The 26,871-nt window shown below is 47.2% G+C and overlaps 1 protein-coding gene across 2 annotated transcripts; it reads left to right on the forward strand.

Moving 5' to 3' along the window:
* Positions 1-954: 954 nt before the first annotated feature.
* LOC116360597 (interleukin-17 receptor A) lies at positions 955-26,520 on the forward strand. Of its 2 annotated transcripts, XM_031815501.1 has the most exons (15): positions 955-1,366; positions 2,683-2,707; positions 3,748-3,894; positions 5,185-5,306; positions 5,397-5,523; positions 5,661-5,708; positions 8,706-8,860; positions 11,550-11,624; positions 11,772-11,838; positions 12,172-12,306; positions 14,014-14,255; positions 17,999-18,328; positions 24,339-24,568; positions 24,608-25,008; positions 25,130-26,520. In XM_031815501.1, exons 1-15 carry the CDS (start codon positions 1,268-1,270, stop codon positions 25,864-25,866), a joined length of 2,940 nt encoding a protein of 979 aa, XP_031671361.1. In that variant the 5' UTR covers positions 955-1,267; the 3' UTR covers positions 25,867-26,520. The 2 variants fall into 2 exon arrangements, with proteins under 2 accessions (XP_031671361.1, XP_031671360.1); XM_031815500.1 differs by having other exon boundaries at positions 956-1,366; positions 24,339-25,008.
* The last annotated feature ends 351 nt before the right edge of the window (positions 26,521-26,871 follow it).

Genomic DNA, 26,871 nt, shown 5'->3' on the forward strand with positions numbered 1-26,871 from the left:
CTTCCAAAGTTGTGGCAAAATGGCTTAAGGACAACAAAGTCAAGGTATTGGAGTGGCCATCACAAAGCCCTGACCTCAATCCTATAGAACATTTGTGGGCAGAACTGAAAAAGCGTGTGCGAGCAAGGAGTCCTACAAACCTGACTCAGTTACACCAGCTCTGTCAGGAGGAATGGGCCAAAATTCACCCAACTTATTGTGGGAAACTTGTGGAAGGCTACCCGAAACGTTTGACCCAAGTTAAACAATTTAAAGGCAATGCAGCCAAATACTAAATGAGTGTATGTAAACTTCAGACCCACTGGGAATGTGATGAAAGAAATTAAAGCTGAAATAAATAATATTATTATTATATATTAACTATTATTCTGACATTTCACATTCTTAAATAAAGTGGTGATCCTAACTGACCTAAGACAGGGATTTCTTACTATGATTAAATGTCAGGAATTGTGAAAAACTGATGTTTAAATGTATTTGGCTAAGGTATATGTAAACTTCAACTGTATATAGTTATCTAGTTATATATAGTTATAGTTGTTTTTAGTTATTTAATTAGACATAGTTTTATATAGTTATCTAATTATACATAGTTATCTAGTTATATATAGTTATCTAGTTATATAGTTATACGTAGTTGTAGAATCAAAAAAGGTTATCAAATACAAATATGATAACTTGGAGTGAAACAAGTCTAACTGGAAATACAAATATGCAATGACTATAATACACGCGTACTGTATGAAACCTTCCCAAATGGCCCCCTATTCCTTCATAGTGCACTACTTCTGGCCCGATCCCTATTGGACCTGGTTAAAAGTAGTGCACTACACAGGAAATAGGGTGCCATTTTTGGGAGAACGCCTATATACCCACGCACCTGACACACACAGAGTGGAAGGAAAGAAAACAATATTTCCAGTAGGTCAGGTGTTCTTTTCATTTGCATAACCACCAGGAAGTTACAGTAAGTTAACCATTTAGACGTTGTACCGACCTTCCTTCACGGGTAGTTCTGGGGATTTACCTTCATGAGACATTTCGTGGACTCCTCGTGTGAATGGCATCTAATTTATTGTCTGTCTAAGTATAGCCTACTGTATTGTACAGTAAATGCGCGTTTGCAGATGAGAGAGTTTTTATTTGTTTCAATCGTGACGTGTGCGCTACATTTATGATTCTCAATGACAATTGGAAATGTGTTGTTGTTTTTGAGCTGTGAAAATGATTTGCGGAAGGAAAGCTACTTGCTTTTGACCTAACGAAAATGAAGTTACTTCTCACGGTGGGATTGTTGTTGGCGTTTGTCTTTACTTCATCAAGTCTACGGATCTTGGAATGGCCCACACTAAACTGTACTCAAGAGGTAAATGACGACTGACTGTTAAAAATGTATTCGGCAAAAGAGTCAAACTCTATCAGTGCATTTGCATCAGTACATCCGGCGGTGATTGGGAGTCCCGTAGTGCGGCGCACAATGGTCCCAGAGTCGTCCGGGTTTGTCCGGGGTAGGACGTTATTGTAAATAAGAATTTGTTCTTAATTAACTGACTTGCTTAGTTAAATAAAAGTTACATAAAAAATAAAATATGTAATTGCCGTATCTATAATCCGTCCATCAGGCTGACTTGAATTATGCCTCAGGCTACTCATTTACTTGATCATGATAAGATAAATGCCTTATCAAAATAGATGACTACTCATTCTATCATTCTTTGAAATTATCATATTAACCAAAAAATACCACTAATCTCAGCAAGTACATTTATTTGTAAATAATTCAAAACTATTAAAGGACAAATGCAGCTGTTTAAAAAATAATAATAATCTAATTTACAGCCTTGTGATGTCACTGGGCAGGCCTTGTGATGTCACTGGGCAGGCCTTGTGATGTCACTGGGCAGGCCTTGTGATGTCACTGGGCAGGCCTTGTGATGTCACTGGGCAGTCCTTGTGATGTCACTGGGCAGGCCTTGTGATGTCACTTTACAACCTTGTGATGTCACTGGGCAGGCCTTGTGATGTCACTTTACAGCCTTGAGATGTCACTGGGCAGGCCTTGTGATGTCACTTTACAGCCTTGTGATGTCACTGGGCAGGCCTTGTGATGTCACTGGGCAGGCCTTGTGATGTCACTTTACAGCCTTGTGATGTCACTGGGCAGGCCTTGTGATGTCACTGGGCAGGCCTTGTGATGTCACTGGGCAGGCCTTGTGATGTCACTTTACAGCCTTGTGATGTCACTGGGCAGGCCTTGTGATGTCACTGGGCAGGCCTTGTGATGTCATTGGGGCAGGCCTTGTGATGTCACTGGGCAGGCCTTGTGATGTCATTGGGGCAGGCCTTGTGATGTCATTGGGGCAGGCCAACATTTCCAGTGGTCTTTTATGAACTAGTTTACCACCTGGCAGGCCAAAACTCCCACTAAAACGGGGAGCCATTTCAGGAAGGCTTTTCAAACAGCTCTTTATACTAAACGGGCATTATCATCATTTTCACAATTTCACAATATTATTCCAACCTCATAGTGTGGAAATATATCTAAAACAGAGAGAAGTCACGTTTGCGCCAGACTTAACAGAAATACACGATTAGTCCATCGTACATTCTAAGTTGTTGTTGTTTCTTGTTCTATGGTTTTCACTTGCTCATGTGCCTGTGTGCATTCCTCTTTTTGTGCAGGGTTTGAGATGCGAAACCAACATCAGTGAGTAGTATCTCTAAACGTACCGTAGACTGTTACTATTGGTCCACACAGTGTTTTGTGGTTATTGTGTTCAGACCAGCTGGGATCACAGTTGCCTGGTTCCTTTATGATGTGATTGTCGATCACTTCCTTCATCAATAAGTGTAATAAAGATGGAAAACATTTATGTTCAAAGTAGACATATTGGATTAAAATGCCCTCCGCTCCCCTCCCCCCTCCGCTCTGCTCCCCTCTCCCCTCCGCTCTGCTCCCCTCCCCCTACACTCTGCTCCTCATCTCCTCCTCCCCTCCCATCTCCTCCCCTCTCCCGCCTCCCCTCCCATCTCCACCCCTCTCCCGCCTCCCCTCCCATCTCCTCCCCTCTCCCGCCTCCCCTCCCATCTCCTCCCTCTCCCTCCCATCTCCACCCCTCTCCCGCCTCCCCTCCCATCTCCTCCCCTCTCCCCCCTCCCCTCCCCTACCATCTCCTCTTCTCTTCTCTTCTCTCCTTCCCTTCCCTCTCCCCCTCCACTCCCATCTCCTCGTCTCTCCTCCCCTCCCCTCCCATCTCCACCCCTCTCCCTCTCCCCTCCCATCTCCTTGTCTCTCCTCCCCTCCACTCCCATCTCCACCCCTCTCCTCTCCCCTCCCATCTCCTCGTTTCTCCTCCCCTCCCCTCCCATCTCCACCCCTCTCCTCCCTCCTCCCTCCCCCCTCCCCTCCCCCCTCCCCCCTCCCCTCCCATCTCCACGCCTCTCCCCCTCCCCTCCCATCTCCTCGTCTCCCCTCTCCTCCCATCTCCACCCCTCTCACCCCTCCCCCATCCCATCCCTTCTCCCTCCCCTCCCATCTCCACGCCTCTCCCCCCTCCCCTCCCATCTCCTCGTCTCCCCTCCCATCTCCACCCCTCTCCCCCCTCCCATCTCCTCGTCTCCCCTCCCCTCCCATCTCCTTGTCTCCCCTCCCATCTCCACCCCTCTCCCCCCTCCCATCTCCTCGTCTCCCCTCCCATCTCCACCCCTCTCCCTCTCCTCCCCCCTCCCCTCCCCTCCCCTCCATAGATAACTGTCTGGATCCTGGGTGGTTGAAGCCTTGGCGCTACACTCCTAGCAGCCCAGTGAACCTCGAGGTGGAGCTGGACACTAGAAAAGATAAGGAGGGACACCTGGTGCCTGTTTTAGTGGCCCGATGGAAAGCTCAGGATGACGGTGGGTTGACTGGCCACTATCACAATGTGACATGACCTTGCCTCCCTATTAAAGCTCACTAAGCCATAGGGTGCTGTTTGTTACATGTGTAATAGGTGGAAAGGAGCACTAGAAGTATATCAGCACTTTGTGACTTTTACGTTTCTTCTTCACCTTCTTCGTCACCTTCACCTTCTTACTCTTCTTCACCTTCTTCACCTTCTTACTCTTCTTCACCTTCTTCTTCACTTTCTTCTTCTTCACCTTCTTCACATTCTTACTCTTCTTCACCTTCTTCACCTTCTTCTTCACCTTCTTCACCTTCTTACTCTTCTTCACCTTCTTCTTCACCTTCTTCACCTTCTTACTCTTCTTAACCTTCTTCTTCACTTTCTTCTTCTTCACCTTCTTCTTCACCTTCTCCTTCACTTTCTTCTCCTTTCACCTTCTTCTTCACCTTCTTCTTTACCTTCTTCACCTTCTCCTTCACCTTCTTCTTCACCTTCTTCTTCTTCTCCTTCACCTTCTTCTCCTTCTTCACCTTCTTCTCCTTCACCTTCTTCTTCACCTTCTTCTTCTCCTCTTTCTTTACCTTCTTCATCTTCTTTGTCACCTTCTTCTTCTCCTTCTTCTTCACCTTCTTCTCCTTCTTCTTCCTCTCCTTCACCGTCTTCTTCTTCTTCTCCTTCACCTTCTACTTCTCCTTCATCTTCTTCTTCACCTTCTTCTTCACCTTCTTTACCTTCTTCTTCACCTTCTTCTCCTTCACCATCTTCTTCTTATCATTCACCTTCTTCTTCACCTTCTTCTTCTCCTCCTTCGTTACCTTCTTCACCTTCTACTTCACCTTCTTCTTCCCCTTCTTATTCACCTTCTTCTTCTTCTCCTTCACCTTCTTCTCCTTCACCTTCTTCTTCTCCTTCACCTTCTTCTTCTTCACCTTCTTCTTCACCTTCTTCTTCTCCTCCTTCATTCCCTTCTTCTTCACCTTCTTCTTCTTATTCACCTTCTTCTTCTCCTTCTTCTTATCCTTCACCTTCTCCTTCACCTTCTTCTTCTTCACCTTCTTCTCCTTCACCTTCTTCTTCTTATCCTTCACCTTCTTCTTCTCCTTCTTTACCTTCTTCACCTTCTTCTCCTTCACCTTCTCCTTCTTCTTCACCTTCTTCGTCTTCACCTTATTCTTATCCTTCACCTTCTTCTTCACCTTCTTCTTCTCCTTCACCTTCTTCTTCACCTTCTTCTTCATCTACTTCTCCTTCACCTTCTTCTCCACCTTCATCTTCTTCTCCTCCTTCTTCTTCTGATCAGGAAGCATTAGTTCCCTGAAAGGAACAGAGCTTCATGTTTTGAAGGAAGCCACAAACCAGAATCTGTGTGTTCGGTACGAATTCTTCGACAAGATGCCCATGCGTAATCCAGCATATGAAAAGGTAGGACGGCATTACAAGTGATCAATTTAATGGTAAATATCCATTCTTACGTGACTCACCCTAGTAAACAGACTATCTATTTTCTCTCAGTGGTCTTTCTCCCTGGATCGAGTGGTGGTTGAACCCGGCTTGTCATACGTTGTCTCAGTCTCCAACCTCCCCAAACCCAACCTGAAACACTCTGGTTACAACATCGATAAACATATCACTGTGCCCGGTGAGAACCATACATTTTGGTGAGATTAGTAAAACACAGTGTAGAGACTTTGTACAGTAGTCTACTGTCTGTTCCTACTGCACATCGGATTGGCATCAACAGCTTTTCATTCAATACCTGATGTTATTTAACCTTAGATTGTAAAGATCCCAAGATTCAGAGGAGCAGGGTGTGTTTGGAGAGCGGTGAGTGACCAATCACATTACTGTTATATTATATGAGTGACCAATCACATTACTATTATATTATATGAAGTGGTGATTGACCAATCACATTACTGTTATATTATATGAGTGACCAATCACATTACTATTATATTATATGAAGTGGTGATTGACCAATCACATTACTGTTATATTATATGAAGTGGTGAGTGGCCAATCACATTACTGTTATATTATATGAAGTGGTGATTGACCAATCACATTACTGTTATATTATATGAAGTGGTGATTGACCAATCACATTACTGTTATATTATATGAGTGACCAATCACATTACTATTATATTATATGAAGTGGTGATTGACCAATCACATTACTGTTATATTATATGAAGTGGTGAGTGACCAATCACATTACTGTTATATTATATGAAGTGGTGATTGACCAATCACATTACTGTTATATTATATGAGTGACCAATCACATTACTATTATATTATATGAAGTGGTGATTGACCAATCACATTACTGTTATATTATATGAAGTGGTGAGTGGCCAATCACATTACTGTTATATTATATGAAGTGGTGATTGACCAATCACATTACTGTTATATTATATGAGTGACCAATCACATTACTATTATATTATATGAAGTGGTGATTGACCAATCACATTACTGTTATATTATATGAAGTGGTGAGTGGCCAATCACATTACTGTTATATTATATGAAGTGGTGATTGACCAATCACATTACTGTTATATTATATGAAGTGGTGATTGACCAATCACATTACTGTTATATTATATGAGTGACCAATCACATTACTGTTATATTATATGAAGTGGTGATTGACCAATCACATTACTGTTATATTATATGAAGTGGTGATTGACCAATCACATTACTGTTATATTATATGAGTGACCAATCACATTACTGTTATATTATATGAAGTGGTGATTGACCAATCACATTACTGTTATATTATGTGAAGTGGTGAGTGACTAATCACATTACTGTTATATTATATGAGTGGCCAATCACATTACTGTTATATTATATGAGTGACCAATCACATTACTGTTATATTATATGAGTGGCCAATCACATTACTGTTATATTATGTGAAGTGGTGAGTGGTCAGTGGTTGTAATTAACATCTCGGTAAATAAATATCTCAAGTCATACAGGTATAATGATCATAGTATATTATGACCGGTTCTTGACTTGGACTGAAACAGGTTCCAGTCCTCATTTTGGGTGCCAGTACTGTTTATACTTAGTTGCAGGAACTCCTCAATACCTTTATATAAATAAATCAAATAAATAGACAATAATAATCTAATCTAATATTCTATAAGAGGTGTACGAACACAAGTAGTAGAACATTCCCGTAGTAGAACATTCCCGTAGTAGAACATTCCAGTAGTAGAATGTTCCAGTAGTAGAACATTCCAGTAGTAGAATGTTCCAGTAGTAGAATGTTCCAGTAGTAGAACATTCCAGTAGTAGAATGTTCCAGTAGTAGAATGTTCCAGTAGTAGAATGTTCCAGTAGTAGAACATTCCAGTAGTAGAATGTTCCAGTAGTAGAATGTTCCAGTAGTAGAATGTTCCAGTAGTAGAACATTCCAGTAGTAGAATGTTCCAGTAGTAGAATGTTCCAGTAGTAGAACGTCCCAGTAGTAGAACGTCCCAGTAGTAGAATGTTCCAGTAGTAGAACATCCCAGTAGTAGAATGTTCCAGTAGTAGAATGTTCCAGTAGTAGAATGTTCCAGTAGTAGAATGTTCCAGTAGTAGAATGTTCCAGTAGTAGAATGTTCCAGTAGTAGAATGTTCCAGTAGTAGAATGTTCCAGTAGTAGAATGTTCCAGTAGTAGAATGTTCCAGTAGTAGAACATTCCAGTAGTAGGATGTTCCAGTAGTAGAACGTTCCAGTAGTAGAATGTTCCAGTAGTAGAACGTTCCAGTAGTAGAACATCCCAGTAGTAGAACGTTCCAGTAGTAGAATGTTCCAGTAGTAGAATGTTCCAGTAGTAGAATGTTCCAGTAGTAGAACGTTCCAGTAGTAGAATGTTCCAGTAGTAGAATGTTCCAGTAGTAGAATGTTCCAGTAGTAGAACGTTCCAGTAGTAGAACGTTCCAGTAGTAGAACGTTCCAGTAGTAGAATGTTCCAGTAGTAGAATGTTCCAGTAGTAGAACGTTCCAGTAGTAGAATGTTCCAGTAGTAGAATGTTCCAGTAGTAGAACGTTCCAGTAGTAGAACGTTCCAGTAGTAGAATGTTCCAGTAGTAGAATGTTCCAGTAGTAGAACATTCCCGTAGTAGAACATTCCAGTAGTAGAACATTCCAGTAGTAGAACATTCCCGTAGTAGAACATTCCCGTAGTAGAACATTCCAGTAGTAGAACATTCCAGTAGTAGAACATTCCCGTAGTAGAACATTCCAGTAGTAGAACATTCCAGTAGTAGAACATTCCCGTAGTAGAACATTCCAGTAGTAGAACATCCCAGTAGTAGAACGTTCCAGTAGTAGAATGTTCCAGTAGTAGAACGTTCCAGTAGTAGAACATCCCAGTAGTAGAACGTTCCAGTAGTAGTATGTTCCAGTAGTAGAATGTTCCAGTAGTAGAATGTTCCAGTAGTAGAACGTTCCAGTAGTAGAATGTTCCAGTAGTAGAACATTCCAGTAGTAGAACATTCCAGTAGTAGAATGTTCCAGTAGTAGAATGTTCCAGTAGTAGAACGTCCCAGTAGTAGAACGTCCCAGTAGTAGAATGTTCCAGTAGTAGAACATCCCAGTAGTAGAATGTTCCAGTAGTAGAATGTTCCAGTAGTAGAACATCCCAGTAGTAGAATGTTCCAGTAGTAGAACATCCCAGTAGTAGAATGTTCCAGTAGTAGAATGTTCCAGTAGTAGAATGTTCCAGTAGTAGAATGTTCCAGTAGTAGAACGTTCCAGGATGCTGCTACTCAGTGCTGACATGGTTCCTTTGTTGCTGTGTGAAGGGAGTCTGTGGAGACCTAACACTACGCTGGAGCGGTCTACTGGATCACAAGGCAGAACCACGCTCACTGTTGGGTTCAGTACAGACCAGCACTCACACAACTACAGAGTCTCACTACTGTGCTCCAGCAACAGACAATGGCAGGACACAGACATGGTACGGTTATTAATGTTATGAAGAGCTTATGAATGCCTTATGAATGCCTTATGAAGTCAATAGATATATGTAGGTTCCCTTTAACTAATTAGTCCTCCCGAGTGGTGCAGCGGTCTAAGGCACTACATCTCAGTGCTAGAGGCGTCACTACAGACCATGGTTTGATCCCGGGCTGTATCACAACTGGTCGTTGATCGGGAGTCCCGTAGGGCGGCGCACAATTGGCCCAGCGTCGTCCGGTTTAGGGGAGGGTTTGTCCGGAGTAGGCCGTCATTGTAAAATAACAATTTGTTCTTAACTGACATACCTAGTTAAATAAAAAATAAATAAACGAAAGGCGTATCCCAAATGACACCCTAGTCCCTATCAAGTGAACTACTTATAGGCTTCTGGTTAAAAGTAGTGCACTATATAGGGAATAGGGTGCTCTATTCGTTTTTATTTTACATCCTTCTCATTGCGTAAAGAACTGCATCATCAGCAGAATTGTGTTTGTATCTCGCTACGACAAATGACATCGCTTCAGGAGACGTGTTGTTTTCCCTTCCAGTGGTTTGACCTAGAACATTTAGGTTTTCAAAGCGAGACACTGCACATCCTGTGTCACACTTCATCGCTGTGGTTCTAATCTTCTTCACGCGTACAGAGCATTCAGACTGCTGGACTCTTTTACACATTTTGTTACGTTACAGCCTTATTTTAAAATGGATTACATTGTTTTTTTACTCATCAATCTACACACAATACCCCATAATGACATCACAATACCCCATAATGACATCACAATACCCCATAATGACATCACAATATCCCATAATGACATCACAATACCCCATAATGACATCACAATACCCCATAATGACATCACAATACTCCATAATGACATCACAATACCCCATAATGACATCACAATACGCCATAATGAAAAAGCAAAAACAGTTTTTTAGAAATTGTATTTTTTTTAAAAGCCTGGAAATATCACATTTACAAAAGTATTCAGTATTTTGTTGAAGCATCTTTGCTAGCGATGACAGCAGTGATTACAGCATCGATACTTCTTGGGTATGACGCTACAAGCTTGGCACACCTGTATTTGGGGAGTTTCTACCATTCTTCTCTGCAGATCCTCTCAAGCTCTGTCAGGTTGGATGGGGAGTGCACAGCTATTATCAGGTCTCTCCAGAGATGTTCGATCGGGTTCAAGTCTAAGCTCTGGTTGGTCCACTCAAGGACATTCAGAGACTTGTCCCAAAGCCACTCCTGTGTTGTCTTGGCTGTGTGCTTAGGGTCATTGTCCTGTTGGAAGGTGAACCTTCTCCCCAGTCTGAGATTCTGAGCACTCTGGAGCAGGTTTTCATCAAGGATCTCTCTGTACTTTGCTCCGTTCATCTTTTCCTCGATCCTGACTAGTCTCCCAGTCCCTGCCGCTGAAAAGCATTCCCACAGCATGATGCTGCCACCACCATGCTTCACTGTAGGGATGGTGTCAGGTTTCATCAGACCGGAGAATCTTGATTCTTATGGTCTGAGAGACCGTTAGACCAAGCTGGCTGTCATGTGCCTTTTAGTGAGGAGTGGCTTCCATCTGGCTACTCTACCATAATGGCCTGATTGGTGGAATGCTGCAGAGATGGGTGTCCTTCTGGAAGGTTCTCCCATCTCTACAGAGGAACTCAGGAGCTCCTTCAGAGTGAACATCAGGTTCTTGATCACCTCCCTGACCAAGGCCCTTCTCCCCCGATTGCTCAGTTTGGCTGGGCGACCAGCTCTAGGAAGAGTCTTGGTGGTTCCAAACTTCTTTCATTTAAGAATGATGGAGGCCACTGTTCTTGGGACCTCATGGCTTGGTTTTTGCTCTGACATGCACTGTCAACTGTGGAACCTTATATAGACAGGTGTGTGTCTTTCCAAATATATGTCCAATCAATTGAATTTACCACAGGTGGACTCCAATCCAGTTGTAGAAACATCTCAAGGATGATCAATGGAAACAGGATGCAGCTGAGCTCATTGTACAGTCTCATAGTAAAGGGTCCTTATGTAAATAAACCATTTCTGGTTTTTATTTGTAATACATTTGCCAAAATTCCTAAAACCATCTTTTTGCTTTGTCATTATGGGTTATTGTGATGTCATTATGGGTTATTGTGATGTCATTATGGGTTATTGTGATGTCATTATGGGGTGTTGTGATGTCATTATGGGTTATTGTGTGTAGATTGCTGAGATTTTATTTATTTATTTAATCCATTTTAGAATAAGGCTGTAACTATGGGGTGTTGTGATGTCAGTATGGGGTGTTGTGATGTCAGTATGGGGTATTGGAATGTCATTATGGGGTATTGGAATGTCATTATGGGGTATTGGAATGTCATTATGGGGTGTTGGGATGTCATTATGGGGTATTGTGATGTCATTATGGGGTATTGTGATGTCATTATGGGGTGTTGGGATGTCATTATGGGGTATTGTGATGTCATTATGGGGTATTGTGATGTCATTATGGGATATTGTGTTTAGACTGAGGGACAAATGATTCAACCCATTTTTAGAACAAGGCTGTAACGTAACAAAATGTGGAAGAAGTCAAGGGGTATGAATACTTTCCCAAGGCACTGTACCTGTAGTCTATGATGTAGAGATCAAGTAGAAAGATAAGGGAGTTCATATCTTATGTTTTCCCTTTAAGACAAACCAGACATGGCTGACTGTAGTGTTTGACCTGGAGAAGTGGCCCCAGACCTGTTGCTATTTTGATGTGGAGGTAAGTCCTCCTTTACAACTTTACAACCTACTTGTGTTTCCGTCAAATTTGCTCGGCAAGCGTTCCGCAACGCTAGACGTTTATGTTGTTGACCTGTTGTGTGTACCTGATAGTGTCCTAGTAAAAGCTTCGTTTTCGTCCTACTAGATCCATCCGTTTTTTAGCCGTTGCAACAACGACTGTGTACGAAGAAGGAAAACGTTTAACATATGTGGTAGGTTCATCAACAAGTCTATTATATTACATGGTAGAAATAGGATAGATTTCATGTTCTCCACTACCAACATACTGATGTGATTACAGAGACCTCTCCAACTGTGTTAATGGGAGATTCTCCACTAACAACATACTGATGTGATTACAGAGACCTCTCCAACTGTGTTAATGGGAGATTCTCCACTAACAACATACTGATGTGATTACAGAGACCTCTCCAACTGTGTTAACGGGAGATTCTCCACTAACAACATGCTGATGTCATTACAGAGACCTCTCCAACTGTGTTAACGGGAGATTCTCCACTAACAACATGCTGATGTGATTACAGAGACCTCTCCAACTGTGTTAATGGGAGATTCTTCATCTCCTAAAGTCTACACGGCCATAGCAGCCGCGGTGGTGCTGCTGGTCGGTGGAATGGTCTGTTGTCTCGTCTGTCAACTACGGACACGGAGAAAGAAAGGTGAGTTGAGGAGAGATGCCATTATCGCTCACTTATTATCGCTCACTTATTATCTCTCACTTATTATCTCTCACTTATTATCGCTCACTTAATATCGCTCACTTATTATCTCTCCCTCATTATCGCTCACTTATTATCTCTCACTTATTATCGCTCACTTAATATCGCTCACTTAATATTTCTCCCTCATTATCTCTCACTTATTATCTCTCACTTATTATCTCTCACTTATTATCTCTCGCTTATTATCGCTCACTCATTATCTCTCACGTATTATCTTTCACTTAATATCTCTCACTTATTATCGCTCACTTAATATCGCTCACGTATTATCTCTCACGTATTATCTCTCACGTATTATCTCTCACGTATTATCTCTCACTCATTATCTCTCACTCATTATCGCTCACTCAATATCGCTCACTTAATATCGCTCACTTAATATCGCTCACTTAATATCGCTCACTTAATATCGCTCACATAATATCGCTCACTTATTATCTCTCACTTATTATCTCTCACTTAATATCGCTCACTTAATATCGCTCACTAAATATCGCTCACTTAATATCGCTCACATAATATCGCTCACTTATTATCTCTCACTTATTATCGCTCACTTATTATCGCTCACTTAATATCGCTCACTTAATATCGCTCACATAATATCGCTCACTTATTATCTCTCACTTATTATCTCTCACTTAATATCGCTCACTTAATATCGCTCACTTAATATCGCTCACTTAATATCGCTCACATAATATCGCTCACTTATTATCTCTCACTTATTATCGCTCACTTATTATCGCTCACTTAATATCGCTCACTTATTATCTCTCACTTATTATCTCTCACTTATTATCTCTCACTTATTATCGCTCACTTATTATCTCTCACTTATTATCGCTCACTTAATATCTCTCACTCAAAATGTATTGGAAATCGGTTATTCGGTGCGCCTTAGTGACAAACAAGTTATTTTGACAAGTCTCTATTTGACTTACTTTGGCTGTTCAGAAATGAAGGCATTTATAATATGTATATAATATGCTTCATTACTGCACGGTCATGTAGCCATGACTAAATGCATGACATTAATTAAGACATTGGCAGAATATGATGGTTAAGAAATGAGGATGGATTTTGGGACTAAATGGTCCGTGGGAGGAGAGGAGGAGCATCCATCTGACTTCCTGTTTCATAGTTTCCTCTTTCTAGTTGATACTTTTATTGTTATCTTCTTGTTCTCTTTTTCATTTTCTCATTATTCTCTTTATCGCTCTTTCTCCTCTTCTCCCTCCCCTCTCTCTCTCTCTCTCTCCCTCCCTTCCCTCTCTCTCTCTCTCCCTCCATCTCTCTCTTAACCGTCCCCTCCTTCCCTCTCTGTCTTTCTCTGTCTCTCCCTCCTTTCCCCTCTCTCTCTCCCTCCCTACCTCTATCTCTCTCTTTCCCTCCCCTCCTTCCCTCTCTGTCTCTCCCTCCCTTCCCTCTCTCGCTCCCTCCCTACCTCCATCTCTCTCTCTTTCCCTCCTTCCCTCTTTCTCTCCATCTCTCCCTCCCTCCCTTCTCTCCATCTCTCCCTCCCTCCCTTCCCTCACTCTCTCCCTCCCTACCTCCATCTCTCTCTCCCTCCCTCCCTTCCCTCTCTCTCCCTCCATCTCTCTCTCTTTCCCTCCCCTCCTTCCCTCTCTGTCTCTCCTTCAGTCCCACCAGGCCCCTATCCCCCAGCGGTAGAGCCAGAGGTCCAGACTCCTCATCTCCCCAGGGTTCCTCCCAAGGTGTTGGTGATCTACTCTCAGGACCATCCTCTCTACAGGAAGATAGTCCTGAAGCTCTGTGCCTTCCTCCAGGCCAAGTGTGGAACTGAGGTTGTGTTGGACCTTCTAGACACAACCTGGCTGGGCACTGTGGGGAGACTACCCTGGCTGGAGTGGCAGAGACAACAGGTGGGTAGACACCAGGAGTGCTGATCTAGGATCAGGATCACCTTGTTCATGTAATATCCACCAATATAATCTAAAAGGCTAAACTGCTCCTAGATCAGTTGTCCTACTATACATACAGGCCCAGTAGAGAAGAGGACTAGACGGTTAGGAAGTAAAAGTGTTGTTGGTTTCAGACCCTGTACCGTTGTTCCCTTTAGCAAGGAAAGAAATCTGTTTCCACAGATGGATAGATTGATGAATCTGTCTCTCCTCTCCTCTCTTGTCCTCTCCTCCCCCTCTCTCCTCTCCCCCCTCTCTCCTCTTCTCTCCTCTCCTGGCTCCTCCCCCTCTCTCCTCCTCCTCTTCTCTTCTCTCTCCTCTCCTCTTCTTGTCCTCTCCTCCCCCCTCTTCTCCTCCCCCTCTCTCGTCCTCTCCTCCTTCTCTCTTGTCCCCTCCTCTCTCCTCCCCTCGCTTCCTCCCCTCTCTCCTCTTCTCCTCTCTCCCGTCCTCCCCCTCTCTCTCTCTCTTCTCTTCCTCCTCTCTCCTCCTCTCCTCGCTTGTTCCTCTCCTCCGCCCTCCTCTCCTCCGCCCTCTCTCCTCTTCTCTCTCTCCTCCCCCTCTCTCCTCCTCCTCTCTTCTCCTCCCCCCTCTCTCCCTCTTCTCTTCTCTCCGCTTCTCTCCTCCTCCCCTCTCTCCTCTTCTTCTCTCCTCTTCTCTTCTCTCCGTCCCCCTCTCTCCATCTCTCCTCTTCTCTTCTTCTTCTCGGCCTCTATCTCCTCTCTCCCTCCACGGACCCTCTCTCCTCGTTCTCTTCCTCTCCTCCTCCCTCTCATCCTCGCCTCTTCTCTGCTCTCCCCCTCTCCCTCTTCTCTCCTTCTCTTCTCTCCTCTTCTCTTCTCCTCCTCCCCTCTCTCCTCTTCTCTCTCCTCCTCTTTCTCTCCTCCCACCTCTCTCCTCTTCTCTCTTTCCTCTTCTCTCCTCCGCCCGCTCTCCCTCTCCTTCCTCTCCTCCTCCCCCCCTCTCCCTCTTCTCTTCTTCTCCTCCCCTCTCTCGCTCCTCTCTTCTCTCCTCCCCCCTCTCTCCTCTTCTCTTCTCTTCTCTCCTCCCCCTCTCTCCTCCTCTCTTCTCTCCTCCCCCCTCTCTCCTCTTCTCTTCTCTCCTCCCCCTCTCTCCTCTTCTCTTCTCTCCTCTCCTCTTCTTGTCTCTCCTCCCCCTCTCTCCTCCCCCTCTCTCCTCTCCTCTTCTCTCCTCTCCTCTCTTGTGCCTCTCCTCCCCTCTCTCCTCCCCCTCTCTCCCCCCCTCTCTCCTCTTCTCTTCTCTCCTCCCCCCTCTCTCCTCCCTCTCTTCTCTCCTTCTCCCCCCCCCTCTCTCCTCTTCTCTTCTCTCCTCCCCTCTCTCTCCTCTCTCCTCTCTCTCTTCTCTCCTCCCCCTCTCTCCTCTTCTCTTCTCTCCTCTTCTCTCCTCTCCTCCCCCCTCTCTCCTCTTCTCTTCTCTCCTCCCCCCTCTCTCCTCTCCTCTTCTCTTCTCTCCTCCCCCTCTCTCCTCTTCTCTCCTCTTCTCTTCTCTCCTCCCCCCTCTCTCCTCTTCTCTTCTCTCCTATTCTCTCCTCTCCTCCCCCTCTCTCCTCTTCTCTTCTCTCCTCTTCTCCTCCTCTCCTCCCCCTCTCTTCTCTTCTCTCCTCCCCCCCTCTCTCCTCTCCTCTTCTCTTCCTCTCCCTCCCCTCTCTCCTCCTCTCTTCTCTCCTCCCCCCTCTCTCCTCTTCTCTCCTCTCCTCCTCTCTCCTCTTCTCTTCTCTCCTCCCCCCCTCTCTCCTCTTCTCTTCTCTCCTCCCCCCTCTCTCCTCTTCTCTTCTCTCCTCCCCCTCTCTCCTCTTCTCTCCTCTCCTCCCCCCCTCTCTCCTCTTCTCTTCTCTCCTCTTCTCTCCTCTCCTCCCCCTCTCTCCTCCTCTCTTCTCTCCTCCCCCCTCTCTCCTCTCCTCTTCTCTTCTCTCCTCCCCCTCTCTCCTCTTCTCTTCTCTCCTCCCCCTCTCTTCTCTCCTCTTCTCTCCTCCTCCCCCTCTCTCCTCTCTTGTCCTCTCCTCCCCCTCTCTCCTCCCCCTCTCTCCCCCCCCCTCTCTCCTCTTCTCTTCTCTCCTCCCCCTCTCTCCTCCTCTCTTCTCTCCTCCCCCCTCTCTCCTCTTTCGCTTCTCTCCTCCCCCCTCTCTCCTCTTCTCTCCTCTTCTCTTCTCTCCTCCCCCCTCTCTCCTCTTCTCTTCTCTCCTCTTCTCTCCTCTCCTCCCCCCCTCTCTCCTCTTCTCTTCTCTCCTCCCCCCTCTCTCCTCTCCTCTTCTCTTCTCTCCTCCCCCTCTCTCCTCTTCTCTCCTCTTCTCTCTTCTCTCCTCCCCCCTCTCTCCTCCTCTCTCTTCTCTCCTATTCTCTCCTCTCCTCCCCCTCTCTCCCTTCTCTTCTCTCTCTTCTTCTCTCCTCTTCTCCTCTCTCCTCCTCCCTCTCCTCTCCTCTCTTCTCTTCTCTCCCTCCCCCCCTCTCTTCCTCTCCTCTTCTCTTCTCTCCTCCCCCTCTCTCCGCCTCTCTTCTCTCCTCCCCCCTCTCTCCTCTTCTCTCCTCTCCTCCTCTCTCCTCTTCTCTTCTCTCCTCCCCCTCTCTCCTCTTCTCTTCTCTCCTCCCCCTCTCTCCTCTTCTCTTCTCTCCTCCCCCTCTCCTCTCCTCCTCTCTCTCCGCTCCTCCCCCCTCTCTCCTCTTCTCTTCTCTCCTCTCTCTCCTCTCCTCCCCCTCCTCTCCTCCTCTCTTCTCTCCTCCCCCTCTCGCCTCTCCCTCTTCTCTTCTCTCCTCCCCCTCTCTCCTCTTACTCTTCTCTCCTCCCCCCCCTCTCTTCCTCTCCTCTTCTCTCCTCCCCCTCTCTCCTCTCTTCTCTTCTCTCCTCCCCCCTCTCTTCTCTTCTCTCTTCTCCTCCCCCTCTCTCCTCTTCTCTTCTCTCCTCCCCCTCTCTCCTCTTCTCTTCTCTCCTCCCCCTCTCTCCTCTTCTCTTCTCTCCTCCCCCTCTCTCCTCCTCTCTTCTCTCCTCCCCCTTCTCTCCTCTCCTCTTCTCTTCTCTCCTCCCCCCTCTCTCCTCTTCTCTTCTCTCCTCCCCGTCTCTTCTCTCCTCTTCTCTCCTCCCCCTCTCTCCTCTTTTCTCCTCTCCTCCCCCTCTCTCCCTCTTCTCTTCTCTCCTCTCCTCTCTTGTCCTCTCCTCCCCCTCTCTCTCCTCCCCCTCTCTCCTCCCCCTCTCTCCTCTTCTCTTCTCTCCTCCCCCTCTCTCCTCCTCTCTTCTCTCCTCCCCCCTCTCTCCTCTTCTCTTTCTCTCCTCCCCCTCTCTCCTCTTCTCTCCTCTTCTCTTCTCTCCTCCCCCCTCTCTCCTCTTCTCTTCTCTCCTCTTCTCTCCTCTCCTCCCCCTCTCTCCTCCCCCTCTCTCCTCTTCTCTCCTCTTCTCTCCTCTCCTCCCCCTCTCTCCTCCTCTCTTCTCTCCTCCCCCCTCTCTCCTCTTCTCTTCTCTCCTCCCCCCTCTCTCCTCTCCTCTTCTCTTCTCTCCTCCCCCCTCTCTCCTCTTCTCTTCTCTCCTCCTCCTCTTCTCTTCTCTTCTCTCCTCCCCCTCTCTCCTCTTCTCTTCTCTCCTCCCCCTCTCTCCTCTTCTCTTCTCTCCTCCCCCTCTCTCCTCTTCTCTTCTCTCCTCCCCCTCTCTCCTCTTCTCTTCTCTCCTCTCCTTTCCCTCTCTCCGCTTCTCTCCGACAGGTCAACAAATCATCAGACAAGATCCTGGTCCTCTGTTCTCGTGGCGTCCAAGCCAAGTGGAGGGCGATGTGTGGCCAGAGTCGTGTGACGTTAAGAGAGGACCTCCGGTCGCCCATCGACGACATGCTGACGCCGGCCCTCAACCTCTTCCTGCCCGACATGCAACAGGCCGCCGCGATGGGGAAGTACATGGTGGCCTACTTTGACGAGGTCGGCAGTGAGCGAGACGTGCCGTCTGTCTTCGACATCGCTGTGAAGTACAAGCTGATGAAGCACTTTGAGGAGCTCTGCTTCAGGATCCTGGACCAGGAGAAGTACGCACCGGGACAGGTCAGTTTGTTGATGGGATCTCCCTATGCTTCCTGCCTGGTCTGTAGTTCTGTACCCTAGTGTATGGGACAGGTACGGCCAGTCTGGTCCCAGCTTTCTAACGGTAATGATGCACGATATATCGGTGAACACATCGGACTCGGACGATATTAGCTCAAAAATAACGACATCTGTATCGGCCCGATGTCTAGTTTAACGTCGATGTTAACAACCGGATGTCATAGCTGACGTGCAAACCTACATAACGTAGGTACATGACGTAATGACGCCACGTAAAATGTTACGCTACACCTGCAACACAGCATTCCTAACCTCGCCCACAATGTCTGCCGTGTGGATCGAGCAGTCAACAAGTCCAGCAGCCATTTGAAAGAGTTTCGGTCTTTGCGTGTCAAAAAAAAAGACACCAGTCAAATAACACTATTGGACACGTTAAATAACACAGTTCTAATGTTGTGTGTTCTGAGTTCAAGCCAAGCGCCACCACGACTATCAGTAGCACTGGTCGAGCACCGGTACACACTACATACAAAGTGCGCTATTTTTCAGATGCTGCCTTACCAGAGTAACACAATAATAGCGTCACTGCTATTAGCTTCACGACATACTACGGAACGCCGTTTGGGTCTTTGCGTGTCAAAGAGATACAGTAGCTCTGTCAAAGCTGTACAAAGAAGTTTGCAACACAGTATAGTAGATACAGTAGCTCTGTCAAAGCTGTACAACACAGTATAGTAGATACAGTAGCTCTGTCAAAGCTGTACAACACAGTATAGTAGATACAGTAGCTCTGTCAAAGCTGTACAACACAGTATAGTAGATACAGTAGCTCTGTCAAAGCTGTACAACACAGTATAGTAGATACAGTAGCTCTGTCAAAGCTGTACAACACAGTATAGTAGATACAGTAGCTCTGTCAAAGCTGTACAACACAGTATAGTAGATACAGTAGCTCTGTCAAAGCTGTACAACACAGTATAGTAGATACAGTAGCTCTGTCAAAGCTGTACAACACAGTATAGTAGATACAGTAGCTCTGTCAAAGCTGTACAACACAGTATAGTAGATACAGTAGCTCTGTCAAAGCTGTACAACACAGTATAGTAGATACAGTTGCACCAGATACAAGCAAACACCGGCCACGAACGATGTGTTTACAATACCGCGTTGGTAATAAAGCATCATCTGTTCAACCGCAACTTCTGGGGTAGCTAGCTTTAGCTTGGTACCTAGCTAGCTTTAGCTTGGTACCTAGTTAGCTTTAGCTTGGTACCTAGTTAGCTTTAGCTTGGTACCTAGCTAGCTTTAGCTTGGTACCTAGCTAGCTTTAGCTTGGTACCTAGCTAGCTTTAGCTTGGTACCTAGCTAGCTTTAGCTTGGTACCTAGCTAGCTTTAGCTTGGTACCTAGCTAGCTTTAGCTTGGTACCTAGCTGGCTTTAGCTTGGTACCTAGCTGGCTTTAGCTTGGTACCTAGCTGGCTTTAGCTTGGTACCTAGCTGGCACCAATACAACCAGCCTGAAAACTATGACCAGTAGAAACTGCAGCCATTTTCATTATTCTTAGCAATAATAGGAATCCTTGTGAGTAAGTATTAGCTAGGTAGCCACTTGTTGTTTGACTATTGAAATTGAACTTCAGTTCATGAAAATAAATAGCTAGCCAGCTACTTAACCCTGTTGCCCAAAGCTAACGTTATAAGCAGCCAGCTAGCTTCATCTGGCTAGTGAGGCTCGACCGGACCGGGTTATGTGTTGTGAAGCTAGCCACAATAAGGATTAGGCACAATAGTGGACTTTGCGGTTTGCCTTCAAAATAAAAGTATATTTTGAAAGTGAGGCAGAAGGTTACGGCATGGCATATTTAGACTAGATAATGTTAAACAAGGCTGGAATGTGAAGCAATGAAATGGGGTATCAGTCTACTCGGTGACATCCTGCCCAAAAATGTTCTATGGGATTGAGGTCAGGGCTTTGTGATGGCCACTCCAATACCTTGACTTTGTTGTCCTTAAGCCATTTTGCCACGACTTTGGAAGTATGCTTGGGGTCATTGTCCATTTGGAAGACCCATTTGCGACCAAGTTTTAACTTCCTGACTGATGTCTTGAGATGTTGTTTTAATATATCCACATAATTTTCCCCCTCATGATGCCATCTATTTTGTGAAATGCACCAGTCCCTCCTGCAGCAAAGCACCCCCACAACATGATGCTGCCACCCCTGTGCTTCACGGTTGGGATGGTGTTCTTCGGCTTGCAAGCCTCCCCCTTTTCCTCCAAACATAACGACGGTCATTATGGTCAAACAGTTATATTTTTGTTTCATCAGACCAGAGGACATTTCTCCAAAAAAGTACGATCTTTGTCCCCATGTACAGTTGCAACACCGTAGTCTGGCTTTTTTATGGCGGTTTTGGAGCAGTGGCTTCTTCCTTGCTGAGTGGCCTTCCAGGTAATGTCGATATATGACTGGTTTGACTGTGGATAGATACTTTTGTACCTGTTTCCTCCAGCATCTTCGCAAGGTCCTTTGCTGTTGTTCTGGGATTGATTTGCACCTTTCGCACCAAAGTACGTTCATCTCTAGGAGACAGAACGCGTCTCCTTCCTGAGCTGTATGACGGCTGCGTGGTCCCATGGTGTTTATACATGCGTACTATTGTTTGTACAGATGAATGTGGTACATTCAGTCATTTGGAAATTGCTCCCAATGATGAACCAGACTTGTGGAGGTCTAAAAAAACAATTCTGAGGTCTTGGCTGATTTCTTTTGATTTTCCCATGATGTCAAGCAAAGAGGCACTGAGTTTGAAGGTAGGCCTTGAAATACTTCCACAGGTACACCTCCAATTGTCTCAAATGATGTCAATCAGCCTATCAGAAGCTTCTAAAGCCATGACATCATTTTCTGGAATTTTCCAAGCTGTATAAAGGCACAGTCAACTTAGTGTAGGTAAACTTCTGACCCACTGCAATTGTGATACAGTGAATTATAAGTGAAATAATCTGTCTGCAAACAATTGTTCGAAAAATGACTTGTGTCATGCACAAAGTAGATGTCCTAACCGACTTGCCAAAACTATAGTTTAACAATAAATGTGTGGAGTGGTTGAAAAACGAGTTTTAATGACTCCAACCTAAGTGTATGTAAACAACTGACTGACTTCAACTGTAGCTATATATGTAGCTAGCTAACGATAGCTACTGAAACAGATGTCGTTTTGCATCCATGATGAGCTAGCTAGCTTTTTGACCAGCACTGAAGGTACGCGAGAACTTTACCAGCATCATAGCAAACTGTATCGATGAATCGTTGTGACATATGAAATACGATCGATTGTGTAATCAATGTGTCATAACTACGTTAAAAAAATAATGGGCCTGGCTCCTTAGTGGGTGGGCCTGGCTCCTTAGTGGATGGGCCTGGCTCCTTAGTGGGTGGGCCTGGCTCCTTAGTGGATGGGCCTGGCTCCTTAGTGGGTGGGCCTGGCTCCTTAGTGGGTGGGCCTGGCTCCTTAGTGGGTGGGCCTGGCTCCTTAGTGGATGGGCCTGCCTGCCAAGTAGGTGGGCCTGGCTCCTTAGTGGGTGGGCCTGGCTCCTTAGTGGATGGGCCTGGCTCCTTAGTGGGTGGGCCTGGCTCCTTAGTGGATGGGCCTGGCTCCTTAGTGGGTGGGCCTGGCTCCTTAGTGGATGGGCCTGGCTCCTTAGTGGATGGGCCTGGCTCCTTAGTGGATGGGCCTGGCTCCTTAGTGGGTGGGCCTGGCTCCTTAGTGGGTGGGCCTGGCTCCTTAGTGGGTGGGCCTGGCTGACAAGTGGGTGGGCCTGGCTCCTTAGTGGGTGGGCCTGGCTCCTTAGTGGATGGGCCTGGCTCCTTAGTGGATGGGCCTGGCTCCTTAGTGGATGGGCCTGGCTCCTTAGTGGGTGGGCCTGGCTCCTTAGTGGGTGGGCCTGGCTCCTTAGTGGATGGGCCTGGCTCCTTAGTGGGTGGGCCTGGCTCCTTAGTGGATGGGCCTGGCTCCTTAGTGGATGGGCCTGGCTCCTTAGTGGATGGGCCTGGCTCCTTAGTGGATGGGCCTGGCTCCTTAGTGGATGGGCCTGGCTCCTTAGTGGGTGGGCCTGGCTCCTTAGTGGGTGGGCCTGGCTCCTTAGTGGATGGGCCTGGCTCCTTAGTGGGTGGGCCTGGCTGCCAAGTGGGTGGGCCTGGCTCCTTAGTGGATGGGCCTGGCTCCTTAGTGGGTGGGCCTGGCTCCTTAGTGGATGGGCCTGGCTCCTTAGTGGGTGGGCCTGGCTCCTTAGTGGGTGGGCCTGGCTCCTTAGTGGGTGGGCCTGGCTCCTTAGTGGGTGGGCCTGGCTCCTTAGTGGATGGGCCTGGCTCCTTAGTGGGTGGGCCTGGCTCCTTAGTGGGTGGGCCTGGCTCCTTCATGGGTGGGCCTGGCTCCTTAGTGGGTGGGCCTGGCTGCCAAGTGGGTGGGCCTGGCTCCTTAGTGGATGGGCCTGGCTCCTTAGTGGGTGGGCCTGGCTCCTTAGTGGGTGGGCCTGGCTCCTTAGTGGGTGGGCCTGGCTCCTTAGTGGATGGGCCTGGCTCCTTAGTGGATGGGCCTGGCTCCTTAGTGGGTGGGCCTGGCTCCTTAGTGGATGGGCCTGGCTCCTTAGTGGATGGGCCTGGCTCCTTAGTGGATGGGCCTGGCTCCTTAGTGGGTGGGCCTGGCTCCTTAGTGGGTGGGCCTGGCTCCTTAGTGGATGGGCCTGCCTGCCAAGTAGGTGGGCCTGGCTCCTTAGTGGGTGGGCCTGGCTCCTTAGTGGATGGGCCTGGCTCCTTAGTGGATGGGCCTGGCTCCTTAGTGGGTGGGCCTGGCTCCTTAGTGGGTGGGCCTGGCTCCTTAGTGGATGGGCCTGGCTCCTTAGTGGATGGGCCTGGCTCCTTAGTGGATGGGCCTGGCTCCTTAGTGGATGGGCCTGCCTGCCAAGTGGGTGGGCCTGGCTCCTTAGTGGGTGAGCCTGGCTGCCAAGTGGGTGTGCCTGGCTCCTTAGTGGGTGGGCCTGGCTCCTTAGTGGATGGACCTGGCTGCCAAGTGGGTGGGCCTGGCTCCTTAGTGGGTGGGCCTGGCTCCTTAGTGGGTGGGCCTGCCTGCCAAGTGGGTGGGCCTGCCTGCCAAGTGGGTGGGCCTGGCTGCCAAGGGGGTGGGCCTGGCTCCTTAGTGGATGGGCCTGGCTCCTTAGTGGATGGGCCTGGCTCCTTAGTGGATGGGCCTGGCTCCTTAGTGGATGGGCCTGCCTGCCAAGTGGGTGGGCCTGGCTCCTTAGTGGGTGGGCCTGGCTGCCAAGTGGGTGGGCCTGGCTCCTTAGTGGGTGGGCCTGGCTCCTTAGTGGATGGACCTGGCTGCCAAGTGGGTGGGCCTGGCTCCTTAGTGGGTGGGCCTGGCTCCTTAGTGGGTGGGCCTGGCTGCCAAGTGGGTGGGCCTGGCTCCTTAGTGGATGGGCCTGGCTCCTTAGTGGATGGGCCTGGCTCCTTAGTGGATGGGCCTGCCTGCCAAGTGGGTGGGCCTGGCTCCTTAGTGGGTGGGCCTGGCTGCCAAGTGGGTGGGCCTGGCTCCTTAGTGGGTGGGCCTGGCTCCTTAGTGGATGGACATGGCTGCCAAGTGGGTGGGCCTGGCTCCTTAGTGGGTGGGCCTGGCTCCTTAGTGGGTGGGCCTGCCTGCCAAGTGGGTGGGCCTGCCTGCCAAGTGGGTGGGCCTGGCTGCCAAGGGGGTGTGCCTGGCTGCCAAGTGGGTGGGCCTGGCTCCTGATTAACTGGGCCTGGCTGCCAAGTGGGTGGGCCTATGCCCCCCACCCACAGCTGAGCCCCTGCCCAGTCATGTGAAATCCACAGATTATGGCCCAATAAATGTATTTCCATTGACTGATTTCCTGATATGAACTGTAACTCAGTAAAATCTTCAAAGTTGTTGTGTTTATATATATTTTTGTTCAGTAATATGTCAAATAAAATGAATGATTTAATTCAAATCAGGTCAGCCACATCGAGGGGATCGGAGTGGAAGAGTACTTCAAATGTCCACCGGGGAGAGATCTGCGAGACGCCATCGAAGCCTTCCAGGCGTTCCAGTTAGAGAACCCAGACTGGTTTGAACAGGAGTGTGTTGACATCAACGCAGAGGAGGAAGTGTTCGCAGTAACAGAGTATGACGCTCTACTGGAAAAGCCGGTCGCGCCTGTTCTAGAGTTTGTTCCAGAGTTCAGGAATGGGCCACCTGTTCTAGAGTTTGTTCCAGAGTTCAGGAATGGGCCACCTGTTCTAGAGTTTGTTCCAGAGTTCAGGAATGGGCCACCTGTTCTGGAGCTTGTTCCAGAATACAGGAATGGGCCACCTGTTCTAGAGTTTGTTCCAGAGTTCAGGAATGGGCCACCTGTTCTAGAGTTTGTTCCAGAGTTCAGGAATGGGCCACCTGTTCTAGAGTTTGTTCCAGAGTACAGGAAGGGGCCTCCTGTTCTAGAGTTTGTTCCAGAATACAGGAAGGAGCCTCCTGTTCTGGAGTTTGTTCCAGAATACAGGAAGGGGCCTCCTGTTCTAGAGTGTGTTCCAGAATACAGGAAGGAGCCTCCAATCTCCAGCTATGATGTAGAGATCAATGAAGACAGCCAGGGAGTCCAGGTCTCGACTCCTGAAGTGAAACTGGAAGGTAAGGTTATCAGAGGGGAGTGGAATGATAGCACAAACAGACTGGTGCCCAGGCTAAAGGGGTTTGGTACAACAGAAGACATGTCTGTCTGGTAGGTATTAATAAAGTCTTCTCCTTCCAGGTCACGGGACGTGTGTGCTGGAGCTTCTTCCAGGGGTCAACTCCGACAGCCACCAGGTGTACCCAACATACCCAGTCGTTGAGGCCCCACCCGGGGTACTTATCTCTGATCTGCACCCCCATGCCCTGGAGAGTCAACCCTGTGGGTTGTCAGATCTTCTCCCGAGTGAGCCACCCTTGGCCAGAGAGAACTGTCTCCGCCTACAGGAGAGGTGGGGAACAGCAGACCGTTGCCCTCTAGAGAACGAGGAAGAGGAGGAGGCATACAGTCCTTCTTGTCAACCCTCTGTTGACACCCTGGAACAACTCATGTCTCTCCAGCTGTCACTCTGTGGTCTCAGTGGTATCCCAGAAATCACCTCTGTGTCCACAGAGAACGGCTACCTATCACAACCGCGTGGAGAGATGGACCTATCACTTCCTGTCAAGATGGGCCAATCACGACTGTCCTTCAGCTCCATCCAGGTTACCCCACCTGTACCGATGGATCGTCAGATTCAGTACCTCCCTCCCCTGCCAGATATAACCCACTCCCAGCCGGTAGAGATGGAGGAAGGTGGGGAGGTGATGAAGCCTGCTGCCCAGGAGAAGAGACCCGTCAGTGGGTCAGACCTGGGCTATATCTCCAGGAGCTCCTTCCAACAGGACTCTTCTGTCCACTACCCTGTAGGAGAGGACAGCGACAATCCACTGGTGGCACTGGCCAGGCTACAACAGGCTCTCTACCTAAACCATTAAATACTCTGGCTTCTGCAATAAAATGCGGAGAGAACGTTCTAGAAAACAGGTGTTAATCATATACTCTGGATCATAAACACTTTAGTTGTTCAGCATCGTCTATTCATATTGTTATAACACTATTGTCTATAAAAGTTTTCCTGATTTCCTGTTTGAAATGATGAACAAACCTGGAGTCAATGAATCAGCAAATGGGTTTGTACAGCATAATCCATATATTTAGTTCTGACATCACTTCCTTATATCTGGTTGTACACAACATTCTACACGTAGAATTTTCTTTCTGTAAACAATAACCCGTTTCTGTTTTCCTGTACACTATTTGGGAATCAAGATTTTTGTCCCAAATAGCACACCTAATTCCCTACATAGTGCACTACTTTTGACCAGAGCCCTGTGGCCACAAGCCTCAAATAGAAAATCCCATTTAATGGGTTCAAGAAAACATAGAAAACGTTCATGCTGAAAACAGAAGTGTAGTATCTGTTAAATATAAATACCATGTTAACAAATCAAAATGGAGTCAGTCAGAGTTAGTCTTGGTCTCTTTTAACACGTATTCTAGATCCAAGAAAGAAAGCCCTTGGTGGTTCAGTGCTTCTTCTATTGGCCTATAACTGGACATAAAATATATCTTTTTTGTTGTTGTCAGTACATACATTGTTACAACCTGTCTTTTATCTAGCCTGGGTACCTGTCTGATTGTGTTGTTATGACAACTCATGACAATGAGAAATGGAGTTGGTGAGAGCACAAACAGATCCTGGGGGGCCCAGGCTATCTTGTATCATCTCTAAACAGATCCAGGGGGCCAGGCTATCTTGCATCATCTCTAAACAGATCCAGGGGGCCAGGCTATCTTGTATCATCTCTAAACAGATCCGGGGGCCAGGCTATCTTGTATCATCTCTAAACACATCCAGGGGGCCAGGCTATCTTGTATCATCTCTAAACACATCCAGGGGGCCAGGCTATCTTGTATCATCTCTAAACAGATCCAGGGGC

This window comes from Oncorhynchus kisutch, unplaced genomic scaffold, assembly GCF_002021735.2.
Source record: "Oncorhynchus kisutch isolate 150728-3 unplaced genomic scaffold, Okis_V2 Okis09a-Okis19a_hom, whole genome shotgun sequence".
In the NCBI taxonomy this organism is placed as follows: Eukaryota; Metazoa; Chordata; class Actinopteri; order Salmoniformes; family Salmonidae; genus Oncorhynchus; species Oncorhynchus kisutch.